The following is a 12,128-nucleotide window of genomic DNA, read 5'->3' on the forward strand; positions in this document are numbered from 1 at the left end:
TGCTGTGGTAGTGGTTTGCCACGTCTGGTCAAATGGTCAGCCTGGAGACGAGGATAAAGACAGGAACAGATCAATCAAACTGTTGAAAAAAGGCAAACCAAACCAGAAAGCTTGCAGAATTTAACTGATCACAGATCCTAGAAGACCAATTACAAAAAGCAAAGCTCTGTTGTGTGTGTTAATCTTCACACAGGGTTTGTTTCGTTTTGGTTTGGTGGTTTTGGGGTTTTTTTTTCTAACCTTTTGTGGATGGAAAACTCCATCCATCACACATTCTAAGAAGGAAGGGAGAAAGTCTAACACAAAAAAAGGGAAAAGGTAAGAGAAAAAGCCACTCTGCTTTTTACTTATGATAGTTTTATGGGGCTTCCTCAGCATTTGTCCCATCTTTTCTTTATAAAGAAAATAAAGGGGTGGAAGAGAAGCTTTGTTCTGGACCATTTTTTGAATTAAGTAACACAAAGATATGTACAGTTTCAGCTAATACAATTTCAATAATTACTAGACAGCCAAAATGTTATCATCTCCTATTCAGAAACCAGGATAGCTTTGTTAAAAACCTCAATTCTATTTCACTGAAGAAATAGGTAGAAGTTACCATAAAAAGAAAAAAAAAAAAAAAAAAAATCAGGGGTAGATCCATGGGATAAGATTTTTTTTTTAAAGTAGCAGAGAGAAAAACCCCCAACAATAATAAAATCCCTTAGTAGACCTGCATAGCAAAAGCTGTTACTAAGAACACAGAGAATGTTATATAAACCACCCTGGATCGTACTTGGAATGGGGTGGGTTCATGTTGTCAGGAAAATGATGCAATACTTTCTAGTTTTGTTGGTAACTAAAGAGAATATTATATAACATCTGTTAAGAGTGTTTGAAGATCAGCTGGCCCAAATCAGTTAGTCACAGATGCCTTCAAAAGAGGCAGCTAGGGAGAGCTGTAGTCCACTGATTAACATCAGCAGGACTCCAGACAACCAGTGGTTTATAGTTTTGTTAACCATCAAAAAGGGTAAACAGATAACCTTAGTAAATTATAGCTCACTTTGTCTAGTGTCTACTCAGGAAGAACAACTGGAGAGCTGTTACAGATTTATCTTTAATCACAGTAAAATGGCTATTATAATAATAATCATCTCATTAGGCAAACACAGGTCTTGCTGAGCAAGGTTTATTTCTCAAATTTGCCTCAAATGCTACTGTGTCAATGCAACAGTCACAGACATTTGCAGGTGGATGAATTAGTAGTATGTAACACTCCAACTTAAGGAACTGGCACAGAACTGTATCAATGCATTTAATCTTTGCTGTATTAAGAACTAGCTGTCAGCGCTCAGATTGCAGCTACCAGTTGAAGATTAACACTGACAAATTAGACAGCAGTTGTTCCACCAGCATTTTTGAGATCCATACTCTTCAGTGTTCTCATCAGTGCTATACTACCTGAAATAATGCGCAGCTACCAGAAACATGGGAGAGTTAAACAGTGACAGGGACATGTTACTAATGCAGGCCAAAATGGATCACAAAGTACATCAAATCAAATGTACAGACAATCATGCCTTAGGAACTAAGAGCACTGGCAATTAGCTATGAACACAATCCTGAAACGCAGCAAGCGACAAGCATCCAGAAGCCATTACTGGGAGGGAGATCTACCAAACCCAGTCCTGGAAATGAGCTACCACTGAAACGCTGACAAAAGGAAGGAATTCTTATCTCCTTGGCTATGTAAATATGAAGAGTAAAGAATAAAGAGTAACAGGAGAAAAACAATTTCACTCTGGTACACAGTGTTGGTTAAAACATTGGAATAGTCTGCCTAGTTCTGGAGACCATAATTTTAAAATAAGCTTTTAAAAGAGTCGGAGAAAGTGCAGAGGACTGTAACTGAAGTGACTCAAAGGCTGGAGATAATGACTTACTGTGCAAGAGTCAGGGTATGTCCAAGTTGTGCAATACCACTGGACAGAGACAGCCCACTACTGATGCCAGCTGAGACTGCTCCAGGATCAACTGGAGCTTATTAATGTGGCCACTCACATGGCAGGCTGATGCTGCTACATAGCTCCTGAGACCAGAGGTTGTAACTTTACACAATGCTGCTCTGTATCATAAAGACACACCCTCAAATAACCCAGTCATTTTTTTTTAAATAAATTAAAAAAGAAAGAAAAAAAATAGAGAGAAAAAAAGAGCTATTTGTTTTCTGTGTATTAGGTATATGGTTCCCTTACCTTGTGGGGAAAAGCATCTGAATAAACTCATGACTGCAAGCTGAGGTCACAGAAATTTCAAATAGAAATGAACAACCATTTCAATCAGGAAAATGACCACCCAAGTGGCTTCTTAAAAAAACACACACAGTACTGGATTCTCCTTACAGAGACCCACTGCATTAGAAATCAAAATGTTTTTCTGTAGCTACACTGTTCTTTATTTCTTCTACTCTTGATGAAGCAAGTACCTTTATAATAAATAACAGTGCTTCCCAACAGCTCAGCACCTTCAGGTAACAAACCGTGTTTCCTTTCCTATGTTTCTACTTCTTTCTCCTCAAACTGGATACCTACATTCTGAAGTAGCCTCAAAATATATCCATTCAGGGAACAAGCAGTCTCTCTCTAAAGAATGAAATGTTACCTCGCATCTCTCGAGCAACCAACCCTTACCTCATCAGGACAATGACTGGCACTGTTCTTAACTAATGACTCAATGTTGCATCCTGATGGCATTTTTAGTTTTAGATCTGATAGTAGTGCAAAAGATAAGATGACAAATATGTAACACAGCCTCTTCCAAGGTTGTATCACCCTTAAAGCAAAGAGGCAAGAGGCCCACGATCATATTTCAAATGATGTCAGTGATGCCAATGAAAATAAGACCAATTTCATAATAGAGTTATGCTAAGGAGAAACCGAACAAGTTATGAACATAATGGTGTAGTTAAGATACTCGGTGTGTTCAGATATCAACCATGCAAATACTCACCAGTCTGTGATGACAGTGGGAAAGTGCATCCAGGATTTCATCTACAACTCGGTCAGACAGGAAAGAAGCCACTGTCAGCTTTACTTCACTGTGTGAGGATTAAAAATGAGACAGAGAAAATTTTAATTCACGCAGGAGATTCTGTCTTTATTACACGTTCAACAGTGCAACGATTATCCACAGTGCTGTCACTTTATTTGAAAAAAAAAAAACAAAACACCGGGGAGTGAGGATACATGACTGCAGGTTTCAGAAATAAACTCATGAATCACACAATAAACACAAGAGCCTCTGTACCATATTTAACCTGCTTCTAACATTTTTCTAAGAGCTGAAATGAAAACATCTGGGTAAGAGAGCTGAATAGAAATCACATGTGAAATTCACTTCGCCACTGAAGTCAGAGAAACACGAATCTCAGATGAATGGGATTAGGATAGTGCTGCCTGCTTAACAGTACTATACTGAACAACTACAATCCACTCATTTCCTCAGCTCCTTCTTTGTGTTTGTCTGCCAGCTGAGGGCAACTGTACAATGTTGCTTCTCCAGTCTTTGCCATCGTAACTTTGCTTCCTCTTTTTGCTGTAGATAGCCATTTTCTGTCTCAAGAACTTCATGTCAGCCATTCCCATTACACAGACATACACGGAACACCAACGCACCCCATGCACTGAATTGAGGTTTCACTGGTAACTTCCAATCAAGGAAATGTGTACCTTGAATTGCTCCCTTGGCGTCCTGTCTTTGGTCACAGTACAAAAGGCTCAGGCTGTGGAGGGCAGTTGATTTGCAGCTGACAAACCACATATGCCTGAGCTGTAGCCCGAAGCTCCATCTCTCCTGTCTCTATGGTTTCAAGGCCAACTGCTTCAACTGACACCTGCCAGCAAGTACCATGATTTCATTTTAAGGTTTTTATGCACGGATTGAGTTGCGTTGGATTAACAAAGCTACTTCTGTCTGGGGCTAGTACTACTGCTGCAGAAAGCCTGAGGAAAAAAGGTAAGAAACTCTTTGGAAAGGCAAGGCAATACATAGGGAGGTAGAATGGTGACCAAGCCACAGGAGGATGAGAATGAGAGTGAAGAATAGATTTCCCTCAGTTACCTACATATTAATTTCAAGTAATATAAAGCAGTAAGGGTGACAGTGTGGCACCCTCAGCCCACTGACAGCTGCAGCTTCTACAGGTGGAAGGGGCACTATTACTGTCTCAGGATCAAGATTTGTTTGATAGGACTAAAGTGAAGAAAATTTACTCCCTGAACCGTTTCAAACACTCTGAAGGCATAGCTAAAGTCTTTAACACCTTTTCCTGCCCATCTCGCTGCACTCTGCAAAACTACGTTTTAAGTTTTACTGTTTTCTTCCTCTTCTGCAAAGACATTAGTATCACAATGCAAAATGACATGCTTTTCCATCAGGCAGAAAGGATTCCTTAGCCAAATAATGGCAACTGCGAAGGCTGAAGTACAGGCCAACCACATTATGCAGCATAAATATATTCTCCGGTCTACATTTAATATGAAAATAAAGATGCAGTAAAAGGTCAGGTAAAGGACTCCTTCCCCCTGCCCCTCCCCCCTTTTTTAATTAAAAAAACAAGGAATTAAGAATTGTTTAGGGTAACTGTTCCTGCTCCAAGTTTGTGGTTTGAATATCTAAGTTTACATTTTATATGTCTGTCTGTTGTGCACAACCTCCACACAAACAAAAAAGGTTTAAAGTGATTGCTACAACTACAAGACAAAACCAAATGCAGCAACAGACAAAACACTGTTAACCCCCAAAGCAAAAGAATGCAATTTCCTTCATTACCATAATTCAGTGTTACCTGAGAACATCAGTATGTTTACAAAAATGTATCAGTCATGAAAATGTTATTTCTGTATCATAAACCAAAAGTCTTACTAAACAAAACAGAAATACGTGCATTAATGATCAAGTTAATGTCCCTGGAGATTCCAAATATTTGAATCTCCTGAACTACGTTCACCAGACCTGTAGGACAATTTCCTGCTCTTCAAATACCTTAATGTGATTTCTTGTGAGTCACAAAAGCATTCAAAAAAATCTTCTGCTACACAAACACACATACACGCAACCCAAATTCCAAATTCTATACCCAATTTTGTTAGTCTTTTAAAGTACCTAATTTTATTGAGGATATCTATTCCAGATTGCTCCAAGAGGACATTTTTCACAAAAGTGCGTGGGATGGAAATCTTCTCGGTGCTGGCCTCAATCAGGTCTTCACGGATGCGAGCCTTCTTCATTACATTTGGGCAAAGGTTTTCCGCTGCATCCACCATAGACTCAAGGAGTGTCTGCAGCACAGCAAGCAAAAGTTAACATCAAGTATTGAGATTTTAATTAGCTGGAAGATCACAGCATTATTCTGGTGCATAGCACTGTGATGCTTTTAGACTTTAAATTTTTATAATTTTTCTTCCTAATTTCCAACCCATTTTGCAATCCAGCTGCAATATACATGGCATTTTACAAAATAAAGCTAAGGAGGAACAACATACTTGTTTTGAAAACAACCCACAACTGTACTACTTTGCCTTTTCAAATATGAAACCCTCAGAATCTTTGTGTGTTTAACTGTCAGAACAATAAATTAACTTCCCTTGTGCACCTGCCTCTGCATGCTGCAGAAGCAGTGGACGCTCTGCTGCAGCTGCCTTCGCTCTAAATTGTGCGCCAAATCAGCAATTTTCATCAATGGTCCAGACCTGACAATTTGTAAGAAGCATCACTATACGAAGAAAGGAGACTCATGAGAACTTGGCATGCTGTACAGGGAATATGCTAGCCAAATATTAAGTAGCTGCTACAAGTATGATTTGCAGTGGGCATACAAACCTTTAATATATGGATCTCATTTACATACATGGAAGTCCACCATAAACCTTAGGTGCAGTCAAACCATTTTTATTCCTTTTTAATGACTGATCAAAGCCCCAAACCAGGAGAGAAGAAAACCGTACACACTCCAGAAACAGGACTGTGTAACCCACCCAACACCTTCAACTTTCTTTTTCTTAAAATAAGGTCTCCCCTCTTAATGGTATAAAGTCAACTTCTTCCCTCTTAGACCGTCTCATAGAAAAATCTTTCATATATACCTCAATGCTATGATGTTACGAATCCCCTTTCAACTGCATAACATTTATTTCCCATCTGTGCCTGCGAGGTAAGATAATTCTGGTTTAAATCTTGTTTTATCACCTACTGGTTTCTTTTCCAAACCCCAGCTCTGACTAGAAGGCTGAAGAACCCTCACTACAAGCACAGTTGAGAGCTCACAGTCCCTCACATAATCATCCATGTATGAACTTGTGTCGCAAAAGTGCAGGAAAGCTCTGATGTACACACATTACAGGATCAGGATGAGACACAGAAACACTACTTAGTGCCCCACATCACTGAAACATCTTCCCTCTAATTGCTTTCAATTTTCAGATCCAAAAGGGTTAGGTAGAACCACAGAAGGTATAAAACAATCAGCTGGTCATCTGGAAAACTAAATTTTAAATTCATACTGTTTTATCTACATGCTGATATGTACCCTGTGTACAGTAAAACAGATTTATTTATAAACACAAAGGAGTATTTTCTGACAAGACTGGAAATACTTCTTCGTTCAAATTCTCTCCTATATCCACCTTACTCCATCTCCAGTCCCAGCAACTCAGGAAATCTATTTTAGGTATCTTCAGAAGGCTGTTCAACCATCAATTAACTTCCCATCAAAGAACTTGTTTCAGAGATCTCTGAAGAGGTCAAGAGGTCATCAGAGGTCAAGGCTCACCAGTGCGGGATTTGACAACAAACTACGTCCATTCCCAGCATGAAATACTACTTAGAAAAAACCAGTAAGGAGATGGTTCCCTCTGGCAGCTGGTCCCTCTGCATGCTGAAGCTGTCACGCTGTTGCACTCCAGTGATCATGGGGTCTCCTCAGGCTTCGGTGCTTCCAAAGTGGCAGGGAGAATAGAGACACTGTCCTTGGTTCATGCTGCAGTGTACATGCAAGACCTATTGCCCCCAACTTTGAATCCTCTAAATAAGTGGGACAAGCAGCAACTATTAGAAGATGTCATATTTTTCAACATATGCCATGTTGTGCATAGGTTTTGAGCAGTTTTTTAAAATCCAAAGGAAGTTGGAGAGAAGACAGGAACAGGACAGAGTCCTGTTTACTGAAACGGGCCAAGTCATCTCGAGTAAGACTGAAGGTTGATAACCAAACAGAAAAAAGTACTTACAAATAAAAAAAGAAACAAAATCGTAGTTTCACTGAAATGGTATACTAGGTAAGCCTGGCTCTAACATAGGTACTTCTAAATTGTAAAAAAATAATGAACTTCACCCTTTGAAAACTCTACCATTCCTTTTTCTACTCAATCTCACTCCACAGGTAAGTGACCTCAAGCTGAACTCCATCTTATCAAAGCTTTTTTCTCTTTGCATAGCGCTACCATAACTGGCAATTTTCATATGTAGATATTGAGTAAGAAACAAAAACATCATTATTACATAATATTTTAAATGATTCAAAGCAGCACCTTCAAGTATGTAGCTCTTAACTGACTGCTTTTTAAGTGCAGATTCATGAGGACAACACAGAAGCATGAAGCAGCCACAGAGTACGGGGAAGTCTGATCTTTGTAACATTTGATTTACAGGTGTAAGGGACAACTGCCATTATAGCTAATATGGAGCTTGTTTCAGGGTTCCCAAGGTCTCTGCACTTTAATGAATCCTCCCGCAAGGACTCCTCCCACACTCCCTCCTTCAGTCCCCAAGCAGATTCTGGCATCATAATGAAGATGGGGGCCTTTCAAGCCCCTGTGGCCATACCCACATGGAGGATGAAGAACTTCAATGGTAGAGTCAGCTGAGCCTGGTAAATTACTAATGAGACTTTCCGATATATCAATTTTTTTCCCCATGGCATTTATTGGCAACTGTGTAGTTTGCCTTGAAAAAGATTCACCTTACTGACGGATCACAAATATAAAAGTTATGAAGACTTGCTATATTGAATTGTAACTGCAGTCTAAGCATGGTCTTTCAAAATGGATTATGTGAAGAAATGCTGTGTGAAGGTAAAGACCTTACCTGAAAATTAAAAAAAAAAAAAAAAAAAAAAAAATCTCTTATCTGCCTGAAGAGCATTCATTGACTTTATGCAACCTCCAAACACTTCCTTCTAGAATCCGGCTCTCGTTGCTGTGGAAGCTAAAAATCAAAGCTCCACTTACAGCACATAGGATGGTTTTCTTCCAACTATTACAAAAAGAACTGTACTTATGTGAGCTCCCTTTTGTATCTTCACAAATAATAAACGGCATATGATGTTTTGAATCTACCTAAACAACTGGGGGAAAAAAAAAATCCTAATCCATGTTCAGCATTTTCTCCTCCACACAAAGTACACCACCATAGAACTTAAAGGAAAACCTTTCAGCCTTGAGTGTAAGATTAATAAAAATGAGTGTTACAATTTACAAAGAGCATTATGACTTTACAGTTTCTCGTAAGGCACTTAAAGTTTAACACCACACAAATCAAAAGTAAATGTAAAAGTTAGAATGGTTGAGCTAAAGTGCCTTTCGCTGTAAATGTGTAAAAGCATAAATGGAAGACCCATTAATTCACTCTTATGCCAGGAACTATAAATAACATTCCAAATGCTGAAGAGGCTTCTCCCCGCCCCGCTTCTATAAGACTCTCCAAAACGCACAGGCCTTAAAGTGCATGAGCCCTGCAGGAAGGCCTGACCTGACTACTCCCATCCCAACTATAGCCTAGAAGCTCTACTGGGAAGCATCTTGTGGAAAAATCACTTTCATGTCTGCAGAAATTAAAAAAGTGTTAAAGAATCTTCCCCTTATTTCACATAATGGGGAAAGGGAAGAAAATACTAAAAATTCAGCACAATTTTCCTCCTCATTAACTTTTTAATTTCAAAAATGTAATTAGTAATGTGGTATTACTACTGTTCTTCATTTATATTTCCACCAACTGAAGCATTTTCATGTTGTCTCAACTGAAAGTTCAACCTTCACTTTCAGATTCTTTGATTAGTTTAAATACAGCAAAACACAGGCATGGTAGCTAAGTCATAAACTTAAGTTGATCTGAATTGCCTCAGAACCATATTCTTAAATTCATCAACTTACAAACAGATCCCAGCAGTTGCTAAAGTTTCCCCACTTTGACTTCTTCCTGGACTGATACCTTTGCACATGCTGTATGGACGACTCTTCCTTGCGTGTTATACAGTAAGATCTAACATAATTGAAGGTAGTTTCTGAGCACAACCTGCCTGAACACACACGTGGGAATATTTACAGATCAATGACATCTATTTCAAGAACTGAGGTTTGGCAGGCAACTTGTAAAAAGATTTCCTGTAAAGCTGCCTGTACTAATTCTTAGGGCACTCTCAATACATCCAAGTTATCCAAACCAAACAGTTAAAGCAGAAATTCTGCACCAGGTTCAAATGTGGTCACTGGGAAAAATATTCTGCAATGGAGTCTACAGAAAAGCAGCTTTCACTCCAGTGGGATACCTTAGCTAGTGTGTACTTTCCCCAGGACGTGAAACTTATTAGGGTGCTTGAGAGATGCCTTTATTAAGAGCCTAAGAAGCAACTGATGTCTACCTCTTCTAGGAGATAAGATAATCAGCAGTATATGCTCCTTCTGCCCACTGTAAACACTAAAGCAATGTTTTTCATTCCAACCAGGCAAGTATGCAGATAATACGGCACGAAGTTATAAGAAACAAATAATTAAATGATAGCTTACATGCAAATATACTGAGAATTTAAAAAAAAAAAAAGCGTGGCACATCTGCATGTAGCAACAGAAGATCTCAGTTTTAGTTATTTCTGCATGTGAGAGATGGTAACACATCTATCCACAGACCTTAAGTTGCTCATCCACAACCCTTGTGACTTCTCCAGCCATGGATTCAAGTGTCTCTTGGATTGGATTGGATAGCGAACCATTTGCTCCAGCCCAAGAAGCTCCACCAAGGTGATACAGATTTGGTAAGAGCTGTAAGACAGAAAGAGTATCTTTGGAAAGTAGGCTCATCACTACCCGTCTTCAAATCCAGACAAATAGAAGGAAATCTCTCTGCTAAATCAACATCTTTATAAATTAGAATTATTTTGTCACTTTAAATACTACCTACAGATGATCATCTGAAGAAAATACTCTTTTGTGACATATTGTTATTTTAACACCACGAAAGAAGAAAAGCTGCAAGCACACACTGAACTTGCTCTCAGTATTACCACTATGCTGGGAAAGGCTTACTGTTTTGGAGTTCTTAGCATCCCGCATGAGCCGTTCTGCAGATTTGACATCTTCCTGTACAGCATCCACACCACAGTTTCTTAAAGAGTTGAGATGATCTTGCACTTTTACACATATTCTGTCAATCATCTACTTGAACAAAAGCAATAGAAAAGATAAATCATCACAATGTTGGTCAAACACAAACTGAATTCAGTCCTGGTAGCAATTCAACAGTAGCATGATGAGATCTGTAGTGACAACATAACAATGTGGAAATGCATCATCAGAGCTTGGAGGTACAGCAATGCTACTGAAGGAAAGCATACCTCAAAGGCACACCTAAACATTGAAAAAATAAATAAAACTTTACCATTAAAAAATAAATGCTTTGGATTATTTTCCCCACAGTTACCTCCAGGATAGCTGCAAATAACCAACAAGTTACCCAGTTCAAGTGTTGTTCTGTTTTTTCGAGCAAGTTTAATACTGAAAATGTTGTCAACATATCTATCACTCAGCTCCAAAGGTGTCTGAATTGTTAACAAGTTCAGACAGTAAAAGAAAGCTCTGCCACTACCCATTCAACAAACACCAACAGAGATTTCTCCTGTCTAAGCAAAATGCAATTGCACAGGCTTCTGGGGTATTCCTTCAAAATGTAAATATTCCTAGTTGCAAGGGAACTGTAACTACCAAAGGAGAAGTTTCCGTCAGATCTTTCACAGTAGGATAAATTTAACTTAATCTGCATCTGCAACACAATTCATTCAACATGCTGCAAATACAGGGCAGATGGTATATCTGATTCCTTACAAGACAAACGAATAAGAATGCCTGACATATAGTTAGGTTTAATTAAGATATATGGGGCAGGGAGATATAATGGTTAAAAGTCTTTATCAGCCCACACAGCATTCATTAGAACTGGCTATTTGACATTTTGAAGCAACATCTGAGTGCACGTGTCATCATCATATAAAGTCTAGAGTTCTGGCATCTTACATTATTAGCAACAAGAACTGAAATAATTTCACAGCATGCTTCTTTTCTGCTCCACATGACTCTTCCTCTTCAAAGGGTTTTGGGTGGGGTTTTTTTATACAAGTACAAAAGCTAATTAATTATTAGGCAGTGGAAATCTCATTGGGACATCTGGACTAAAAAAAAATACACCCTGGGAATACTAATGCAATTCCATCATACTAATGACATAATCTTTCCAGCTCTCTCTCAAAACTGTTTTTAAAAATCCATCCTTATTGTACACAATTTAACACAGAAATAAGTAACTGTACTCTACTTTCAAAACAACAATAAATTACATTTACTGAAACCAACAGCCACACACACAACAGGAGAAAAGCGCAACTAAAATCACCAAGCTATAAAAAGATCAAAACTTAAATCAGATGGAAATTATTAACCTGGGGAAAAAAAAGTGGCATTGTAACAGATAAATTACTAAAATAAAATAAAGTGATGCTGCTCTTGCAGTTTTTGGTGCCAGTACATCTCCACATACCATTTTCTCTGCCCAGAGGTTAGAGTATAATTTCAGGTTGTAGTAATAAAACTCTGTCCCATTAAATTTAAATAACCCAGGTAGAAAAAGGCCACACACAAAAGAAATAAGATTCACAAAAAAAAAAAAAAGCAGAGAACAGAGAGACATTTCATTGACTTAGCTGAAGAGCAAAACAGATATTCCTCTCCTGCTTGCTGAAGTCTCCCATTTGCATGGGGACACAACTGGTGCAAACAAACATGGAAGTATGTTTAAAACAAAGGCCCTGACAAGCTTTATTCTAC

General features: G+C 38.5%; 1 protein-coding gene across 1 annotated transcript in view; it reads right to left on the reverse strand.

The window, feature by feature from the left end:
* LOC104624102 (leucine-rich repeat-containing protein 16A-like) overlaps positions 1 to 12,128 on the reverse strand; it is a gene marked incomplete at both ends in the record, with an annotated part of 84,785 nt that overhangs the window by 21,878 nt on the left and 50,779 nt on the right. Inside the window, 5 exon segments of the mRNA XM_010291378.1 lie at positions 1 to 41; positions 2,992 to 3,079; positions 5,146 to 5,321; positions 9,942 to 10,073; positions 10,338 to 10,466. The exon segment at positions 1 to 41 is cut by the window's left edge and continues 16 nt beyond it. Of these exon segments, the coding sequence (XP_010289680.1) occupies positions 1 to 41; positions 2,992 to 3,079; positions 5,146 to 5,321; positions 9,942 to 10,073; positions 10,338 to 10,466 (566 nt within the window).

The sequence above is a fragment of the Phaethon lepturus genome, unplaced genomic scaffold (assembly GCF_000687285.1).
Source record: "Phaethon lepturus isolate BGI_N335 unplaced genomic scaffold, ASM68728v1 scaffold25047, whole genome shotgun sequence".
Lineage (NCBI taxonomy): Eukaryota > Metazoa > Chordata > Aves > Phaethontiformes > Phaethontidae > Phaethon > Phaethon lepturus.